This window comes from Lissotriton vulgaris, chromosome 12 (assembly GCF_964263255.1).
Source record: "Lissotriton vulgaris chromosome 12, aLisVul1.2, whole genome shotgun sequence".
Taxonomy (NCBI): domain Eukaryota; kingdom Metazoa; phylum Chordata; class Amphibia; order Caudata; family Salamandridae; genus Lissotriton; species Lissotriton vulgaris.
Window position 1 is genome coordinate 278,719,937 of NC_141700.1, and position 21,512 is coordinate 278,741,448.

The 21,512-nt window shown below is 46.4% G+C and overlaps 1 protein-coding gene across 2 annotated transcripts in view; it reads right to left on the reverse strand.

Annotated features, from left to right (window-relative positions):
• CFAP126 (cilia and flagella associated protein 126) overlaps positions 1-21,512 on the reverse strand; it is a 429,039-nt gene that overhangs the window by 185,375 nt on the left and 222,152 nt on the right. For both annotated transcript variants that reach the window (XM_086945044.1, XM_086945043.1), the window contains exon 3: positions 6,037-6,117. In XM_086945044.1, coding sequence (XP_086801170.1) covers positions 6,037-6,060 — 24 coding nt within the window. In that variant the 5' untranslated portion in view covers positions 6,061-6,117. The remainder of the gene's footprint in view (positions 1-6,036; positions 6,118-21,512) is intronic.

Genomic DNA, 21,512 nt, shown 5'->3' on the forward strand with positions numbered 1-21,512 from the left:
CTAAACCACAGAAAAAAATAGAGAAATAGATTAGTTAGCTCCATTAGTCACACACAAATAGAAATAAACTGGTGTGCGCAAGATACAATAATAAATAGTTCCACCCACTTGGCTCATGACAAGAGGTGTCCAGCCATGGGTCAAAAATGCAAAAAATGTGGGATTATGGGACATTATGCGAGGGAGTGCTATAAATCTAAGATAATCAAGTGTGTAGTGGAAGAGTATGATCAGAGTAATCCTTCTGATTCTGAGATATCAGAAGTATTATGCATACAGGATAAGGTGATGGAAATTAATGGTCATAATAGGAAGAAACCTATTTGCGATATGGTAGCAGGAGGAGTTCACGAGCAATTGATAGCTGACTTGGGTCACCATATACCATCCTTAAGTAAGAAGTATGGGGAGAACTATTTCTACCTAAAATAGGCCCTACTTTAGTAGAACCAGACATTAATCCCCAAAGTTTCACAGGAGAAAATATAAATCTTCTTGGGTTCCGTAACCTGCTGTTCGAGTTCAAAGGTAGAGAGGCAGATTGTAAAATGTATGTTACAGAAAATGGTCCAACTGTTCTGGGATGGTGAGACCAGGGAGAGTAGGGGATACCATTGGAACTATATAGTGTGGGTCCTGTGTTGGTGGTTCAGGATGTCAAAAAAGATGTGCACACATTAGAGAATGAAATTCCCACCGTATTGTCTAGGAAAGTGGAAGAAATAAAAGGGTTTGTCCACAGGATAGTGTTAAAAAAACGAAAGTCCATCTATTCATGAAGTGAGAAACATTCTGTTTAGTGCCAGAGAGGAGGTAACCCAAGAGTTGAACACATTGGTAGAATCTAGCATCCTTGAACAGATTGAATCATCTAATTGGGTAGTCCCCTTGGTGGTAAAAGGTAAGGTTAATGGACGTGTTTGTTTGTGTGTGGAATTAAGGGAATTAAATAAACACATCTTTGTGGATATGTTCCCTTTACCAAGCGTTAATGAGCTACTGTCTGTAACCAAAGGTATGGAGTGGTTCTCCACTATATTTCTTACCTCTGCGTACCACCAGGTACAATTGAATGAAGAAAACAAGCATCTCACTGCTTTTATTATTACACCCATTGGATGCTTCCAATTTAAGACAGTACCTTTTGGAATGGTCTCTACCTCTGCCATGTTTCAGAGGTTACTGTATTAGCTATTTGGAAATAGAGGAAAAGTCATAATATTTTAAAATAACATTTTGATAATGAGCAAAGACAGGACAGAACATGACGAAGAGTTAAGCAAGATGTTAAGAACCTTGGAGGAGTATGATTTAACAGCCGAAATGTCTAAATTTAAATTTGCACAGAACAAAGTAACATAGCTAGGGCATGAAATACGTTCTAGAGGCATTACACTCAAAACAGAATTTGAAGAGGCCATAATACAAGCTCCTATGCCCCAAAGTGAAGATGAGGTCCATTCCTTTTTAAGACTAGAGCAATTCCATTACAAATTTGTATACAATTTTCTGAAAAGGTGTACACTATTATTGTAGTTACTAACAAAGGTTATTCGTTCCTGTGGAAAGAAGAGTGGGAAAAAGTTTTTGACCGCATCAAAAAGGGCATTTATATGGATCCAGCATTACAACAATTTGATCCTAATTTCAGTAGCATTATTACCACTGATGCCAGCGGCAAAGGACTTGGGACCAGATGTAGGTGGCCATTTACCGGCCGGTAACGGACGATTTCCGCCGTTACCGACCTGTAAATGGGTTTTTGGGATGTAGGGGGCCAATTTTACAGAATTGGTAAATTTACCGAATCGGTAAAATACTGAATCGGTATTTTTACCGATTCTGTAACTTCTAGATGTAGGTGGGACTCTTCTGAGTCTCAAAGGCCTTTCAGATTCGGTATTTTACCACCCAATCCAATTGGGAGGTAAAATACCGAATCCAGGTATGCATGCACATGTGTGCATGTACACCTATGCCATGTGACAGACAGACATGCCCTTAGGGCATGTCTGTGTGCCACATGGCACACATGCCTGTATTTGGGGTGCTAGAGGGTGTCAAAGTGACACCCCATGCACCCTTGGCTGGAATCTGTATTTACCGAATCGGTAAATACCGATTCGGTAATGCCCATTGATTCCTATGGGCTTCAATGCCCATAGGAATCAATGGGCATTACCGAATCGGTATTTACAGAATCGGTAAATACCGAATCTTAACGATTCAGTATTTACCGATTCTGTAATACCTACACCCCCCCCCCTCTATTTTACCACTTCTCAAATACCGAATCGGTAAAATTCGGTATTTAAGAAATGGTAAAATAAAATTACCTACATCTAGGCCTTGGTGCCTTAATAACCCAGGTACAAGGACACTGTACGGAACAGGTTGTAGCATCTGCTTCACGAGCTTTGACTGCCATGGCAGAGAAATACTCCATAATTAAAATGGAAACCTTAGTATGTGTGTTGGGTCTTACACATTTCAGGCAGTTCACAAAAGTTGTGGTAAGGAGTGACCTTAGACTAATGTTCTTACTTCACATGGTCTCAACAATGTTTCATCAAGGATTACCAGGTTGTCTATGTATTTGTTGGACTGTGCGTTTATGTTCTAGGGTCTCGGAAGATAATTACAGACTTTCTACCTAAGGAGAATGCTGTTACCTATAATAGAGAATACTAGCAATGAATGGGATGAATATTTATTGGCGTTAGTGTTTCCTGATCAACTAATAAGCATTGATACCAAAATATGCGTGGCATTCCAAGAACAAGATTCAACATTTACCAAGATTATGGAATATGTGAAGTAAGGGTGCCGAAATAAGAAAGTTTTGGAGAAGGAATGAATTGTATTTTGGGTAGTTAAAAATAAGTTGTCAGTGAAGGAAGGATTCTTTTTGAGAGGGTGGCGGCTAATTCCACCCAGAACTTTGCGAGGCAAAGTCATTAACTTGTGTCATGAGGGCCACTTGGAGATTGTAAAAACAAAGGCGAGCGTAAAACAATCTTAGTGATGGCCAGCAGCTGATAAAGAAATTGAAAGGGTTGTGAGACAGTGTGCAATATGTATGAAGTCAGTTTAGGTCAGGGTTACATCTGATCCTCCCTTACCTCCTGCAGAGGTTCCTTCATTGCCATGGGAGAGGGTAGGCGTGGATCTGTTTGGTCTGGATCATGATTGGTATGGTGACAAACTCATTTTGGTACCTATAGACCACTTCTCTAAATGGCCAGAAATCAAAATAGTAGAAAAAGCAGGTGCCGAGGAGGTGTCAAATTTCTGGAAGACATTTTTCGTAGGCAATGATTGCCCAAAATCCTTGTGAGGGACAATGGAGGACAATTAATTTCTGATATGTTTAAGGGACTAATGGTGACAACTGGTATAGAGCAAAAAACTACTGCTTTTTATCAGTCTGAAGGAAATCGCAGTGTGGAATGTTTCAATAGGGTAATTAAAGGCCTCATTTAATAGATGCCTCATTTATTAGGCTAACAGCCATACCAAGAATTGGGAGGAGGAACTGGTTAAAACAGTTGGAGCCCATAGGATTACTCACTGTGCCTCTACTGCATATGATCCATTTGAATTGATGAGGGCAGAAAAACCCCATACCAAAGATAACATGGGCTGGTTACTTAGGACAGAAAAAGTGGATTGGTCACCCATGGTGGTAAGGGAACGGATTAAGATAAACCAAGTGAAGTATAACCATAGGTATTATTCCTTACAAGGTGTAAAAAAGGTCAATCTTAAGGTTGGAGATTTTGTGAAATTGAAAAAAGTTAGACTGTTCAGGAATGGTGAAAGTAGGTTTCCAGCTCTGTTAGAGGTGAGAAAGCTTTGTTGAGTGATGGCAAGGTCTGACACGCTAAAAGCTTGTCTTTATGTGTAAATGTGAGGGTAGTAACAGTGGATACGGAAGGAGGAAGAATCTCGAGTCTAAGGCAAGAAGTTATGACTGGATCGATGATGTGGGCCCAAAAAGTGGAAATCATGCTACAGTATTCAAGGCAATCACGAGTGAGGAGAATTGTGGCGTGACACCCAGGAGTAGTCAAGAAACCAGTGTAACAAATCCTGGATAAACTCTAATAGAGGAAATCTATATGACAGAACATAGGACGTCTAGGTCAGGGAGACCTATTGTGAAACCTAGACGCCTTGATGATTTCGTAGCAAGTGTGTACTAGGGGGATCTAGAGAGTATTATGAAAGCAAATATTGTTCCTGCAAAGTTCTTATCTTTCTATTTACTTGCATTATTTTGTTTTGCCTATTTTAAATAACTTGTAAAGTTTATTGTATTTCGTTATCCATCGCAAGCAGTGTTTTTCAAAATTAAAGGGAGAAGATGTATTTAGTTTATGGCTATGGGGATCAAGAGATTGCCTTGAGGATGGTGTGTTATGTTTAGAATGTTCTCTAGGCAGGTCATTGGAATGAGGGCACGTAGGGTGGTTGGCAGAACAAAGGTACCTGCACCAGACATCAGAGATTACCCAGGGCGGGTCTCAGGCCCCTGGTATGCCTTAGTGCCTCACAATCTGTGAGGAGGTAAAGTGCCACAGATAAATGTAGACACAGGCCTTGCAGACTTAAGCCCTACAGTGCCCATGACTACATGTCAATCAGCCAGTCACCCCACTTATTCCCAACTCATAATAGAGTTGGGAAAGGGTGGGTGAACGAGCAGACACTGAAAACGCGAATCTGTGACTGCGCAGGTTCGAGGTTTCAGTTTTAAGTGTCCGAAGCCGAAAGATGCAGCAGCAAACGGGGCCTGGTCCTGCACAGACAGCACGGTAGGTAAAAATGCTCTTAAGTGAAGTGTATGTATGTGTGAGTGTGTGTGTCCGTGAGAGTGTGTGCGTATATATGAGCAGGTGTGTCTATGTGTGAGTAAAAGTGTAAATGTGAGAGTCAGTGAAGGACTGAGTTTAACGTGAGGACAATGAGTGATAAGAAGAGTGAGTACAAGTGAGAATGAATAAACGAGTGACGGAGAATGACAGGGAGTGTAACTACATGTTACTGTGTGTGAGACTGGTCTGAGTGAGTCTTAGTGAGTCAGAGAATGAGTGAGACAGAGTGAGTCAGTATGAGAGTGAGTGAGACTGAATGAGTCAGAGTGAGAGAGAATGATAGAGCCTGAGTGAGTTTAAGTCAGAAAGAGTGTGAATGAGTGAGTCTGAGTGAGCATGACTGAGCATGACTGAGCGAATCATTGAAAATGAGTGAGATTGAGTGAGAATGACCGAGCATGACTGTGAATGAGTAAGACTGAGTCACTGTGAGGCTGAGTCACTCAGAATGAGTGAAACTGAGTGTGAATGCATGAGACTGATTGAGTATGAGTGAGGCTGAATCAAAATGAATAGGACTAAGTGAATCTGGGAGGACAAGGGAGTTATGTTGAGACTCAGGAAAACTAGGTGAGAATGAGTAAAACTGAGCAGAAATGAGTGAGCCAGATTAAGAGAGAGTGAAACTTGGTGAGTCTCAGTGAGTCAGAGTGACATTGTGTGAGCCAGAATGAGTGGGACTGAGTTTGACTGAGTGAGAATGGGTGGGCTGAGTGAACCGGAATGAGTGAGACTGGATGAATCAGGGAGAACAGGTGAATCATGGGGAGATTCGTGGAAGCTAGGTGAAGTGTGAGATTGAGCGGAAAATAGTTAGAGTGAAACTGAGTGAGACTTAGTTAGTCGGAGTGAGAGTGAGTCAATCAGAATGACTTAGATTGAATGGGACTGAGTGAGAGTTACCGAGACTGTGTGGGTCAGAGTGAGAATGAGTGAGACCGCATGAGTCAGTGAAACTGAGTTTGAGTAAGTAAAAGTGATTGCAATTGTGAATGAGAGGAAGTATCTATGACCGAGCGAGAATAGGCGAAACAATGAATGCAAGCAAGTGTAAGCAAACCCTCCAAGCAAGTGATTCTGTCTCGCTCAGTGAAATAAAAAACGAGGATTTCGCCCGACCACTTTTAACAGCCAACAGCCGCCACTGGACAGAACTCACCTTCGACTTCATTGATTCACACATCAAATGGCCTCTGTCATTAGCGATAAAAAGAGTGTACCCATCATGTGCCGAGGGTCGCTAGAAGAGGAGAAAGAATTGCCATTATAATTATGCAAAGTCGAACGTTGTGTGGCTAAAAGATCATTCATACATGTTATCAGCTCTAGTGTACATGAAAAGCTACATTTCATTTTGCTCCACCGGCTCTTCTGATCATTGGACAGCTGTCGATTGGGGGAACAATTCCAGTTTGAGGGGCACTATTTGTTTTTTATTTACACCTGTCTCAGCACATTGTGTGAAAATGTAGTACTATATAGGTCTAAAAACTGAGAAAAAACAAGATTATGGGGCATATTATAAAGAACAGCGATAAAATTATCGCCGCTTTAGCGGCAGGAAACTGCCGCTAAAACGGCGGTAATGGGCTTGATAATATGCTCTTGTGAATTCCCATAGCAGCCCAGGTTAACACTACAACCTGGGCTGCTATGGGAATTCACAAGGGCATATTATCATGCCCATTATCGCCAGTTTTTTGCCGCTAATGCGGCGATAATTTTATCGCCGTTCTTGATAATATGCCCCTATGTTCTCATGTTCAGGGAGAAGAAAGCTGAGCGCCTAATTACACGAGTCCCATTAAATTGTGATCCCTCGGGATTGCAGGGATCACGATTAAAAGTGATGCAATGTTTATTTCATCCGGTAATTACCAGATGCAATAAAGATCGTGCCCTATTTACATTTTGGCATAATAACAAGCATAGCTGACAAGTCTTCAGAATGCCTATGTGTGACACTTTCATGTTTACAGTGTACTGATGTGTGACATTTTAATTTCTAATGTGTGACACTTGAGTCACAGTTTATAGAGACTAGAATTAAGCGTTGATGCCCATGAAATAAACTAAAAATTAGAATTTACCCAATTTGTTCCGTATAATGGCCTAGAAGTCGCCTTAAAACAGCCCAGAATGTGATGTGATCTTTTCTCAAAACGCATGACAGACAAGGTGATAGCAGCCCAGGAAAAGGAACTGCATGCAAGCTAAATCACGGGCTTGTCACTTCCCCAATAACCACTACACATGCACACCCACACTGGTACACACCAACACACACTGACCAACGCCGAATCTTAACTACTACTAATTGTTTTGTTTAGTTTTATTCTTGCAAAGTGTAGGGATTGTAAATACAAATTTATTATGAGTAAAACTATTGCAATCAAGTACAATAATAGAACTGGCAACCTGGATGTCAGCCAACTGCCTGAAACTTAATGGCAGCAAGACCAAGGTGCTCGTGGTGGGGGGATGTCCATCTGTGTGGACGTCGGCATGGTGGCCGCCCTGCTTAGGAGAGACACCTGTTCCCTGCCAGGAAGTTAGGAATCTTGGGGTGTGGCTGGATGTTGACCTTGCCTTTGGCCCCCAGATTGGCCGTGTGGTGGGGACATGCTTCGGAGTTCTAAGAACTCTGAGAAAGGTCTTGGATTACCTGCCCATTTCTGCTCGTCGGACGCTGGTGCATGCCTTAGTCACCTCACGCCTGGATTACGGCAATCTGCTGTATCTGGGGGCCACGGGAAAGGCTCTCAATCGCCTCCAGGTGCTGCAAAATGCTGCCACTCACCTTATTCTGAGGCTTCCAAGAAGATCTTCCTCAAAGGCAGCACTCCAGGCCTTGCACTGGCTTCCTGTTAGGAGCAGAGTGGAATTCAGAGCCCTAGCCACATGTCATCGCATCCTGGGTGGCAAAGCCCCTGTCCCGCTACAGAGCCTGGTAACCAGGTATGAGCCTACTAGGTCTCTGCGCTCCTCCTGCACAGGTCTTCTGAAAATTCCTAAAATTAGGAAAGCGCGTATGGGGGGAAGGTTGTTCAGGTATCTGGTAGCGAAGCAATGGAATGGCCTTCCGTCAGAGTTACTCTTGGAGTCATCTGAACTTTTGTTTAGAACAAAACTTAAAACTCACTTATTCAGACGGTAGACGGTGTGCTGGCTGCTTGACTGCTTACCCACTTCTTTAGCGCGGGGACACGCCTGCAGGCGTACACCAGGCGCTTTACAAATCTCCCTAATAATAATAATAATGATAATAGCACAAATGAAAATAACTTAAAGTACAATCCTCACAATGTATTATGGCCTCAATGAGAGCTCCAGACTGGGCCATGCAGTTTACAGTGGCACCACCCGGAAACCCTCTTTTAATAGCACCCATTCTCCTCTTCAATCCAAGTCTGAGCGTGCCCTGCCAATATTTCACCCTGCGACCTTCGGATAAAAGACTGCTCTAGCCACCATGGGTTCAAACGACCTGAACTACCCTACTATAAATAGGTAAAATAACATTACACATTATTAAACCTTTAATGGAATGCTATAACACCGGACCTGCCTGAAGGAATAGGAATGACAGCAAATCTGTCTGAAACAGACTCTAGGAGAAGGAATGCATAGAGGGATGGATATGCTCTACGAGTTACACAATGATCCTGTTCCCCATGAAATCAGCAATAAATCTCGATCAGTACAAAACGTAGTACAAAGTTAATTATTTTTTGGGGGATAGTGTCAATGCACAGCTTCCATGTGATCCCATATTATATGTGACACCAGAAAGTCATGGCTTTTTCTCAACCGCTCTCAAGCATTCTGGGACATGTGGTTTTGTCGCAGCATACACATGATGTTGGCCGACAAAGCAGATTTGGCAGTCAGTGTCGCAAATCCTACCTCTGAACACATGCAGGTTTTTGTCAAGTGTAGTTGTGTTTTTTAAACATTTATTTCTAGGTATTTTGGCAGCACGTAATACAAGAAAAGGGGAACAAAGAAAAAGATAATATCATCACATTGGTCACCTGAGCAACACACATTGTCTCACAGTACAGTTATAAGAAGGAGTGTGGGAACATCAAGCCATTAGATCATCGCTACACAGACTCATATGATCAGGTACACATTGTAGGGACTCATCTTTACCCCCCTCAGAATTGCTGCCTAATAACACCTAGTCAGGCTTGTTGTAAAGAATCCGGCACGGGAGTATTTCGGTTCACCCCTGCCCTGTCCCTATTGATGTAGGTTTTGAAAAGCAGTTAAGTTCAATCAAACGTGTATATCCTATCCGTGATAATCGCGGTCAAGCCTTCTATGGAATGAATATACATGCCACACCTTAGACCACCATAAAGAACGGCTTGGGAGGTGAGGTTTCTTCAAGGTGGGGGCAATTGTTGATCATGGGGTCGTGTATGGATAAACTGAATCTTGCCCAGCCTCTACCAATCAAAACACTAAAGGATCCATTGATAGGGTCACCAAACAAATTCGGTGAAACAAGAGGTGCACCTCTAACCAGAAGCGTTTTACATGAATGCAGTGCAACCACATGTCTACATAGATGTCCCTGGCTTCACGGACCCGCCAGCAGAGAGTGGAACCTCCAACCATGGCATGGAGTTGGACCGGGGAGAAATACCATCTTGTGAGGAGTTTGTAGAAATTGGTCATATGCTGTAAACAGATGGATAGTCCTGGCGGCTGTCGGGTGTCATCAGCAATAGTGATACCTAAATCTTGTTCCTACTGTGAATGGATAGGGGTTGGCTGCGGCTGGGAAATGTCACAGAAGGCTGAATAAAGGTGAGTGATGCCGTTCTTAGTGGATCCTTGGGAAACAACCTTTATCTTTCACTATTATGTTTATCCAGTGTAGGAGTTTGTTGAGACGAAACTTGTCTGCAGTGGTCAGATGGAAGCGTTACCTGCAAGTAACACCAGCTTGGTAAAGGTCCCGAGAAGTGACGGCATTCCCCCTACCCAATCCACAAAATGAGTATCAAGTGTGCCTGGCACAAACTCTGGTTGAGTACAATAGGAGAGAGTGGGGAAGGGTATGTATGTAGTGGCTTCCTGGTGATGGCTCATTTGATCCCAATGTCTCAGGAGAGTCTCAGTAGCGTACAGTGGGGTTTGTGAGGGTAAAAAAGATCTTGGGGCCTCACCACATAATATGGTGTAGAGGGATGGTGTGGCATACCTGATCTAAGAGCACCCAATGTTTGCTACAAGGGAGGTAATACCCTTTAAGAGCAGATTGTAGCTGGGAGGCGTGAATGTAGTGTTCTGAATTAGGAAACCCCAGCCCTCTGTCAGACGTTCTCTTATAAAGTGTTGGTCTTGGGACTCGGGTTGTGGAATTTCACCACACGAATTGTAGCAACTGTTTTGGGTATGCTGAATAGTGTTGTGGGGAGTCCAGAGGGGTGGGTAGGTAGCTCATCTTCATGACATTAACACGACCCAACCATGATATCTCCAGCTTACCCCAGTGGTAGACATCCTTAAACAGGGCTTCCAACATAGGAGGTATTTGTGTTCATGGGGCGTGTGGATGGAGCTAGACAAGGAGATCCCTAGGTAATGCAGGGAGGGGGCCTCCAATGCCAGGCCAAAAGTGGAGAGCAAGTATCAGGTCCTGTCAGTGGGATGCGCCTACTAAATCCCCTTAGACTTTGCATGGGTAATGAAAAAGGCCGAGGTCATTTTAAACTGTTTTAATTCGTCCAACACCAGTGGGAGAGACATATCTGGACATGTAAGAATGCACAACACATCGTCAGTGAAAAGCACTAATTTGAAGTGTACTCCATCTACCTCGAGAGGTTGGATCTCAGTGTTTGTTTTGAGGTGGTGGTCTAACCGCTCCATTGCGAGTGCAAAAATGAGGAGAGATGGGCAATCCTGTCTGTTGCCCCGACAGAGGAGGAGCTGTTGACCCTAATGCTTGACGTCAAGGTTTTATAATTGGCTAGAAAATAGGTTGTCATTTGGGGGCCCAACACAGACTTCGAGCGCACTATGTGGAGGAATAGCCAGTCCACCCTGTCAAATGCCTTCCCCATGTCTAGCGAGAGGAGGGTCACAGTTTTGGACCGTTCCCCCACATAAACCATGTTTACTGTCAGCCTGACATTATCCCAAGCCTGTCTATTCCTAATTAACCCTGACTGGCAGCTAGAGAGCAACAAATGCCAGATGGAGTGTAATTGGGAGACCAAAATAGAGATATATATTTTATTATCAAAATTCAGTGAAGCAATGGGCCTGTAAGAGGAGCAGAACATGAAGTCCTTATCCGGTTTCCATAGCAGTGTTACTGTGGCTTCATCATTGTTGGCATTACTGGATTGGTGAGAAGGAAGGAATTAAAAACATTAGCCAAGAGCTCCCCTGACAACTCACAGTAAGCATCACAAAAGGATACAGAGAACCCATCATGCCCAGAGGCCTTGTTGGCTTTTAAATGGTGAATAGCTCTCCTCACCTCCTATTGGGTGATAAGCTACACCAACTCTTGGAGTATCATAGGGTCGAGATGGGGGGAAGGCAAAATCTTGTAGATATAGGTCCTGGGTGGCCGCTGGTGGAAGTTGGGCCTGGTATAGTGATGAATAATAGGTCTTGAAAAGGTTGAGAATGTCGAGTATGTAAGTTTGGGGCACCCTTGTATTGTCTGTAATGGAAGAGATATGGTTTCTAGTTTGCTCTATTTGGGCCCATAGTTTTGTGTTGATTCTTGACCCGAGAAAGGTGGATCTCAAGATCCTCCATCTTAGCTTTAGCTAGTTTCACATAGGTGGGTGTGTGAATTATAAGTTCGCCTCTCAGTACTGTCTTGGCCGCATCCCACACAGTAGCATAAGACCCCTCTCAAGTGTCGTTTTCCATTAAGTAATGCTCCAAAGATGCTCGCACTTAATCCCGCAGTGTTAGGTCTCGGATTGGAATTTCATGCATGTACCATGTCGGGTCATGCTCTGGGGAGTGCTTCTGCATCTAATACCAAAAACACCGGGGTGTGGTCTGACAGAGTTTTCGTGCTTACAGTGGCCAATAGAATTCGAGGTTGAAGAGAGGTGGCAATTAGGAAGAAGTTAATCCGTGTAGGTGTTCTATGGACGTTAGAATAGTAGGTAGAGTCCTTCTACCCCACATGGGTTTCCCTCCATAAGTCTAACAAGTTGAGATCCTGGATGCCATGTGTCAGGGTTGGGCGGATTGGCTACGTTTTGTAGCAGGACACAGAGCGGTTCAGTGTAGAGTCTAGGACTGGATTGAAATCGCCCCAGTGATTAACCCACCATTGGTAAAGTTTGCAATGAATGGGAGTAGGGAGCCATAAAACCTTTCATTGTTGGGGGGCGGAGCTTGCCGGCGTCCATGAAAGACGTGTGAGCGTTGAGCTCCTCGCCTGAGCCCTGATAAAATCCGTCAAACTTATCCTTTAGGCGCCCAACTAGCTCTAAAAGTTGGTGTGAACTTCTAGACTACGCTCCAGTCCAGTTGGAGATCTTTGCCCCGCTGCAAAACGGTGCAGTGGAGCGTTGCTGGTGCGAAGACCTCGCCGGGGCGGACCAGGCCGGCATCCACCGACTTTCCTGCAGTGCTGCCCGGGCTACGTCACGCTACGTGCGGTGTTGCGCACTGAAGAAGGACCGGTGGGACAGACCTGCGGCCAGGCACGGGTGGCTATGCAGTGCTGATACGAACTACCCTCCGGTGGAAGTGGGGCAGGTTGGCGATCGTCTAGGCGGAGAACGAGGAGCCTCCCGTGGGGGTGTTGGCAGCGGTGCTAGCCGCGCGGGACGGTGATCGGCTGATTGCCCTCTCTGGGGGAGATATCCTATTGCCCCACTGCCTGCAGACTAGCGCAGTGTTGAGAGTGGGGTGCGGTCCAGGAAGGCGATAACCCTCTGTTCGGCCCTTGGACGGCGAGGTGGAACAGGAGTGCTTTCACAGTGGAACGGTCTGGCGGCCTATGGTCGGGCCTACTCTTACAGTCATGCGCACGGCCACCATTTTGGGCTCGTTTTCTTGCTGCGCAACACACTGCTATTTGGCACTAACTGACCGTGCAGCTCCAGTTGCCGCCACTGGCTCCCCCTTGCTGTGCACCGCAGTTGGCTGTGCGGCTCACCTTGATGACTACCAGGACCGCCATGGGGAAAGGCGACAGGACACAAGCCAAACTATCGTTTGACCAGCGTAAGGCGAAGGGGCCGGAGGTGACGGCCCCCGAGACTTCGCCGCGCAGCGCTGCCCCGGACAGCTCATTGTGTGCGGATATCCGTGAAATGCTGGTATCGATGGAAAAGGGCCTCCAGGACAGCATGGCGTCGATTGGTACTAAGCTCGATGCCCTGACATATCGCATGGATCACATGTCTGAAAGAGTCGACAAGCATGCAGAACGGCTCGACATGGCGGAGAGACGCCTGACGGAGGCAGAGGAGGCACAGTCAGACTGGGATAAAGATCGCAAACAGTTTGGCAGACTCCTACAGGTCATTCAAGACAAGACTGAGGACTTGGAGGCATATTCTCGGCGCTCCAACGTTCGCATCACCGGGGTGGCGGAGACTACCCAAACTGGCAAAATGGAGCTGTTTGTCGAAAAGTTATTGCGGGCGCTGCTACGGGACGACGTCTTCTCCCCTATGTTCATAGTGGAAAGAGCTCATCGCACATTGGGGCCGAAGCCACAACCGGGAGCGCCTCCACGGCCGATTATAGCGAAACTGTTGAACTACTGTGACAGGGATCTAGCACTTCGATTGGCCAGAGAAAAGGGAGATCTACAATATGAGGGCATGAACATTTCACTATACCCGGACTTCACGGCAAAAGTGCAGGAGGAGAGGAAGCGCTTTGCTCCGTACAAAAAACAACTTAGAGACCTTGGGCTTGACTACACCATGATGTACCCTGCGAAACTCGGTATCAATAGGCAGGGGCACTCGCATGTCTTCACTGATCCTACGGAGCTGAAAAAGTCGCTGAAGGAGTGGGCTAAAGAATGGCAGAACAGTCCGAGGAGTCACCGAGAGGACGCCGAGGCCTCCTCTCACATGGAAGATTGGGAGTGAGTACAAAAGCCGAGCTGGATCGCCCCCAGATGATTTGCAGGGACGAAGGGGGAATTGGACTACTCGTACGATACCTTTGCGGGAAAAGTGTTGCACGACGGACATTGGAACACGAAGGGCATGTGCAGGCCCACTGTGAGACAATTACTGGGTGAGAACTTTCTGGTTAATATGTGCACTGCTTTGATTGTTTAAGGGAGATTGAAAGACATTGGGTCTGCTAATTTATGCGGATTGTATCCTCCCACAAGCGGGAGTTCACTTAATTGACTGTATGGCGAACCTATCAAGGGTGCCGATCGCTAATAGGGGGCAGGGTGGAGGAGTATCTCGGCATTGCAGTAACGGACTAGCGTTGAACTGTTGTCTGGCTGGGAACCTCTGCCCCTGCGCTTTCGGCCTTTGGCTCTGACAAGAGCCACTTCAGGGGTTGTTGGGTTGTCTTGTTGTGTGGGGGGAGGATGGGTGGTAGTGGGGTCTGTCTGACCTGGTTGGGGGTGGTCGGCTGTGGGTGGGGGGGTGGACGTTCTTCTCTGAACAGGTTGGGTATGTTCAGCTGGAGCAGTTGGGATGTTTTAATGCCTACTACGAGAGTGTGTCTGCGATACAAGGTGTACGAGTTCACTAAACAGATTATGTTGGAATGGCAGGCACTGAGGTCTTAGAGTTGGAGGGTGGCCCCAACTCTCTTAGAGTGCTAACCTGGAATGTCAGGGGGTTGAACGACTACCGTAAACTCCGGAAAGTGCTGAGCTATTTACAAAGACACCGAGTTGACCTTGCCCTCCTGCAGGAGACGCACCTCCCCCTTACCAGCCCTATGTTGACAGCCAGAGGCCTGGGGGGTAATTGTGCAGCAGCGGGCTTCACCACGCATGCCAGGGGGGTGATCACGTGGGCTAACCCCAAAGCACAGCTGAAGTTGTTGCAGATGGTCGTGGATCCGGAGGGTCGTTATCTAATTGCACGCTGTGTGGGGAAAGGTCATGACTTATTGGTTGTGAATGTCTATGGTCCCAACTATGACACCCCTGCCTTTTACTCCTCCCTAGCAGACATGTGCAGACAGTATGTGGGTTCCAGATTGTTATGGGGGGGTGATTACAATTTTGTGTTAAGTCCGGAACTGGATAGGTCGGCTGGCATGGCTCGCTGTCCAGCGGCTTCGGCGTTGCTTATGCAGACTGAAATGATAAAACTGGATCTGGTGGATGTATGGCGCCATAGACACCCAGGGAGGGGAGGATACACACATTACTCAGCCTATCATAACATACATACGAGAATTGACTATTGGTTTGCGTCTCACTCCCTTCTCAATTCAGTGAGGGGGTGTGTGATACTGCCCCGTACATTGTCGGACCACTCGGCAATACTGCTGCTGTTAGATGCTCCGGCTAGGAGAATTCCCCCGTTCACATGGAGGTTTCCCCCATATTCACTGCTAGACGAGGTCTTCAGAGGGAAGTTGGCTGAGGACATAGACACATACTTTGAGACCAATGTGGGGTCAGTGGATAGTGTTCAAACACTTTGGGACGCATTCAAAGTGTACATCCGAGGTATGACGATGGCTAAACACTCTGGGGTGCTCAGAGCTATTAGGCAGAGGCTGAAACACCTAGAGACACAATTATCTGAGCTGGAACATCAATCTAGACATGCAGAGAACACTGACCCTGAGGAACAAATTAAAACCCTGATAATAGACTTTAACGAGGAAGCTGATAGAGAGGTACAGTACATGGGGAAGTATGCCACGGCACTCACCTACGGGGAGAGGGATCGCCCTGGTTCACTGCTGGCAAGACTCATGCGCAACAGCAGGCTGCAGTTGGTGATTGAGGAATTAATTACATCCAGTGGGGAGGTGGTCACTGAGGAGGGCGCCATACTTGCAGAATTCCAAGATTACTATACTAAGCTCTATCAGTCACGATCTGGCCAGCTCGAAGAGGAAATCAATGACTATCTTAGTTATATCAACATGCCCTTCCTAGCCAATTTTCAGAGGGAATTTCTTATGATGCCAATACAGAAGGAAGAGATCTTGGAGGCACTGGAGGGAATGAGGTCAGGCACTGCTCCAGGTGCCGATGGGCTTACAGTGGCCTTCTACAAGGCTTTCCAAGATAAACTTATCCCGCACTTGATGTCTCTCTTTGACGATATCTGCCAGCATGCCAAAGTCTATGAGGGAGGCGCTCCTTATCACAATACCGAAACCGGGGAAACCCCCCAATGAATGTGGCTCATATAGACCGCTCTCCCTGATAAACGTCGATGCCAAATTGTATGCGAAGGTCTTGGCTGCGCGGCTCGCCATACTGGTCCCTGAGCTAGTTGCCCCGGAGCAGGCCTGATTTGTCCCCGCGAGGAATTTGACATATAATATTCGTACGGTGTTAGGCACCATACAACACGTACGGCAGGAAAATAAGGCAGTCGCTATATTCTTAGACATGGAAAAAGCATTTGATTCGGTTGAATGGCCGTTCATGCTCAGGGTTCTGAGGAAATACGGACTGGGTGAACCTTTCTTGCAGATGCTGGGGGCCCTATACTACAAACTGTCGGCTAGACTGAAACTAGGGAACATGGTCACCGCCCCGATAGCGATCAGTAGGGGTACTAGGCAGGGTTGCCCCCTTTCCCCTCTTTTGTATGCACTGGTAGCGGAACCACTGGCGTGTGCGATCAGAGAATATCATGGGTTCGAGGGGATCAATTTCCCCACCTACAAGATTGGCATATCTACGTATGCCGATGATACACTGTTGTACGTTAGGGAGCCGGAGGCGAACCTGGCGTCTGTATTGATGGAGGTGGTGAGATTCGGTGCACTGTCTGGCCTGCGAGTCAACTGGGACAAATCAGTGGCGCTTCCCCTGACCCCGGTGACTCACCCGTTTGACTCGGAGTACCCACTACAGTGGACCACGGACTCCATCCGATATCTAGGGATTCGCTTGCACACTGACCCCGAGATACTTGTGCGTGAGAACTATGGGGTGGCGTATACTAAACTTGTGGATGACGTGGAGGTGTGGTGCAAGCTTCCGTTGTCCCTGATGGGAAGAATAGCGATAATGAAGATGGTGGTTCTCCCCAGGTTCCTCTTCCTCTTCACCAACATACCAGTGGTGCTGTCCAGGGCCTTTTTCCGGCAGCTCACGCAGACACTTATCAGACTTGCGTGGGGAGGTAAACAGCCCAGGGTCCAATGGCAGACTTTAATGCTCCCCTATGACCAGGGAGGACTGGGGGCTCCTGACTTGGAGCGGTACTACAGACTAGCGCAGGCGGCACACCTTCACACCTGGATCCATGGGAACCCCGATATCCCGCACATGAAACTAGAACGTCTGTTTGCGGACCCCATTCCTCTCCCAGCTACGATATGCCACCTAGTTGATCGCAGAACTGGGATCTTGGACTCTATAGCATCTACGAATCACGCCTGGCATGAGCTGGTCCGCTCGCGAGAAAGTGAACTACTGTACTCACCCCTCATGCATGTGGAATGGGCGGTATGGCTTGCCCCGTTGACGGAGAAGGGGGTACTTAAGGCATTACATGAACTAGGCATAGATAAGATGGGGGATCTCTTCTTGAATGGGACAGTGAAGACTCTCCAACAGGTGCTACAGTCCCAGACCGGGAAGACGCTGCTGCACAGTTTTCAATACCACAGGGTCCGTATTGCACTTCAGGAGTTGCTTGGTCCGTAATTAGCTGAACCCCCGGAGGTGCTGGAACTCACTTATGTGATCAAAACTCCATCGTCCAGCAAACTGGTCACGAACCTCAAGAAACTGGGGGACCAGCACATGCAACGCCCGATCCCCAAAGCCAGGCTAGCTTGGCAGAGTGATTTACAGCTGACGATAACGGATGAGATGTGGCAATATTGCTGTACAAACACCAGAAAGGTGTCGCTCAATAGCCGGCATAGACTGGTACATTTCAAATACCTACAGCGTGAATATTACACGCCTGAGAGGTTGCACAGGTACGGACTGAGGGGCTCGGCGGAGTGCGAGCGTTGCCACCTCCTGTCGGCGGACTTTCTTCATATGGCTTGGTCTTGCCCTGGAATTTATAAATTTTGGCAGGGGGTTTTCTCTGAACTGGGACTGATGTTGGGCGTAGACATCCCACCATGTCCGGCCCTGGCACTGCTGGGCTATTCCAAGACGCTGCCGGTGGCTTTGAGGCACCTGGCGGATATAGCCTTGCTGACCGCTAAACGACTAGTTGCTATATGTTGGATGAGAGGGCCGATACCGACCAAGAAAAGGTGGGCGGCGGACTTACTATACTGCTGCACGCAGTCAGAGACGTACAGCGAGCTGCTACCTCCGATAAATCGACCCAAGAACTTCTGGGGGCTATACAAGACCTATTTGTGCGCCAAGGATAGTGGGGAGACTGACCCGGACCCGGAGAGGGAGGAGATGGGTGAGGTACAGGAGGAGGAAGTCGAGACTCTAGGGAGGGACGCACTGCACATCTAGCTGTGGCATGGTGGGGAGGTGGTGTTCCGGCCCTCCAGGGCTGTCGCTGGCATTGGGCGGGGTAACGGAATTCAGGGAATGTGACACACGAGACCGGCAGTTGGTGACCATGGACACTGGGGACACCTTTATACACGTTGGTATGTAGGATCTGTTAACCATAGGGCACAGTGTTAGTCATTAAATTTCATAGATAACACAAGTGGGTTGGTAGGCACATGTTCGGGTGGGCTGGTTGTTGAGGGTCTGGGAGGGTTGGGTTAGCGGTAGGGATCACTATACAGTTACATGGAGAACGCTGATTTTAGCGTGAGGACTTGTTGTGACCTGACGCAACCAAAGCAACACAAAGTAATGCGGTCCTGGGTTGTACTAAACTGCACACTATTTCCATATTTGCTCGATGGCCGTGCTATGCATGCATGATACTGTTTCTTTTACGCCGCCAGGCCCCCGGGATGCTGGCACTGAGGCTGTGTATACTGTTTTTGAGACCTAGAGCAGACGCTACCTAATGTTGCCGCCGGGGTCCGGGTTGTAGGCGATGTGTGCTGTGTATACATTGAATATGCAATAAAGTACAAATTTAATTAAAAAAAAAAAAAAAATTTCATTGTTGTCATTGGGACCACAGATGGAGAAGGGTTTGAGCAAGCAGGCACCCAGTCAGGCTTTCAAACCTACTATCCTGCCCTCCCTATCGACATGTGTTGAATCTATAGTTAAGGGCAAGCCTCGCTTAAATACAAGGGCCACACCTTTGGTCTTGGTGGGGCCAGGTGCATGGAACTGGACTAATGGAGTCTCTTGGTATCAGGTGCCAGGAGATGTGCCTCCTGAAGCATGGCTATGTCCAGCTCCTTGGTATGGAGCCATTTCAGTAGTGCCTTCCGTTTCATTGGCGAGTTAAACCCCTGAGTAGCCATGAAAACTATATTAAGGTGCAGTGCCATTTAAACTCTATGGAGAATTATCTCGCTGTCAGTAGGAGCCATGAGTTTGTGCCTGACCTTGACGATTGTAATGGAGACTCTATCCCCCAGAGAGTACCCGGTGCCTAAGCCAAATGTAATCTGGAAGATTGTGCACAACCTGGAACAGTAAAACAGCTGTAAAACTAGGCTAAGCAACATAAAAAAAAACATGCTCAATGGAATAAACAAAGCATGGCAGCTAAATGGTGTACATTAGTCGTGTTGATGGCCGCAGCTCGTGAGAGTGCTTGTAGGCCTCCGTCTGCCAAACCAAGAAAACCCAGCATACACAAATGGATCCATACGTGTCTGGGAGCGGCTGGTATAGGAAGAGCCAAAGGAGTGCCCCTTCAGTCCCACCAGGGGGCCAGGCAGTTTGTCAAGCCACGGACTTACCAGGCTAGTAGAAAGGTTCAAAGACAGTACATTTTCAGTGGGTATTCAGTTGTTATCCGGTACAGGCAGGTCCATCTGTTGGTCTCGCAAGCGCATGGTTTTCTTGACAGGCCTTGCGAGTCATCCTCGAGGGTGGCCATACCCATCGATTGTTGCTCTCCAGGGGGGCAGATATACAAACTTTTCATTTTGCACGATTCTAATTGCGTTTTTTGCGGCTCGCAATCAGACACTCACAAAATGAAATGTACCAATGTGTCTCAGACACATTAGTGATTCCCAAATGAGTCGCAAGGGACCTGCTTCATCAATATTAATGAGGCAGGTCGCAATTCGCGACCCATTTGGAATGGGAAATAACACAGGGATGGTGGCCTGCTGGGGATAGCAGATCACCAGGTCTGTGGTTGCTTTTTTTTAAAAACACCTTTTTTTTCAAATGCCTTGAAGGAAAACGGGATCATGTTAAAGAAAAATAATGAAATGTTTTCTGTTCAGTTTTTAAGGGCAAGCAATGGTCCGTGGGACTACTGCATGCTCCGAAAAAATGTTGGCGCCCCCATTCACAAAGGAGAAGGATTCCCAAGGGGAGCCCTTCCCATTTGCCAATGGCTTACCACCAACTTGAAGTTGGTCTAGTGGTAACCATGAATATTTTGCAACCTCATTCCCGATCGCAACACATTCCTACATACCAGTGTGACTCTTTATAAGGAAGCTTTACAAGCCCCTTCCTAGTAGCGTTTTGCAAACCTTATTTTGCGAGTTGGTAATAGGTTACCAACTCGCAAAATAGAGTTGGTACTTGCCAAAAGCATTTTACTGGTTGCAAACGACCCAATGGGTCATAAATAGTTTGATGTACAACTCTGTCCACTTCACCACCAGACTTTATGAAATGGTGGGACAAACCATTTCTAATATCAGACAATTTCAATGTATCTGCCATATGAATATTGATTGGTTCATGCTGCTATTTTAGGTGGTACTTTTCATGCCACTGATCAGATGTGATCAATCTTAATCAACTTTTGTTTCTTCAATCAGGGTAAATATTACTTTCTGTTGGCTTAACAGATGCTGGTAGTGGACAAGTAATTATTTCCCCCAAGCTTTTAGATTGACTATTTTCTCCTGGTTAGGGCAAGGGCTTGCTTGTAAATCTCTTTCAGCAAGGGGTTAATACCAAGTCCAGAGCAACACATTTGCTGAGAATCAGTCCATCTGTGTCAGCAAAAAAAGCATTTTGGTATGTATGAAACGCAAACTGCAATTCCGTAGCACATTCCCAAATCGCAATTTGGGTTTGCGACTAAATACCAATTTCAATTCAGCATTTGGAGAGGGTTTGAACTTGGAATTGTATGTATTAATATTTTGCAAACAAATTCTAAAAAAACCAAAAAACAAAGAAACTTTTCTTTTTAAACCCAGTCTTGTTTAATTTAAGCGAAAAGGGCTGCATTGAAAAAAAAAGTGCTTTATTAAAAAGCATTCACAGGTGTGGTGGTCTGCTGACTCGGCAGGCCACCATCTTCGTTATTGCACCAATGCATAGTGAGTCTGAATTTGCAACCTACCTCATTATTATTCACAAAGTGGGACAAATTTCAAACCACTACGAATCTGTAATTTGCAAACCGA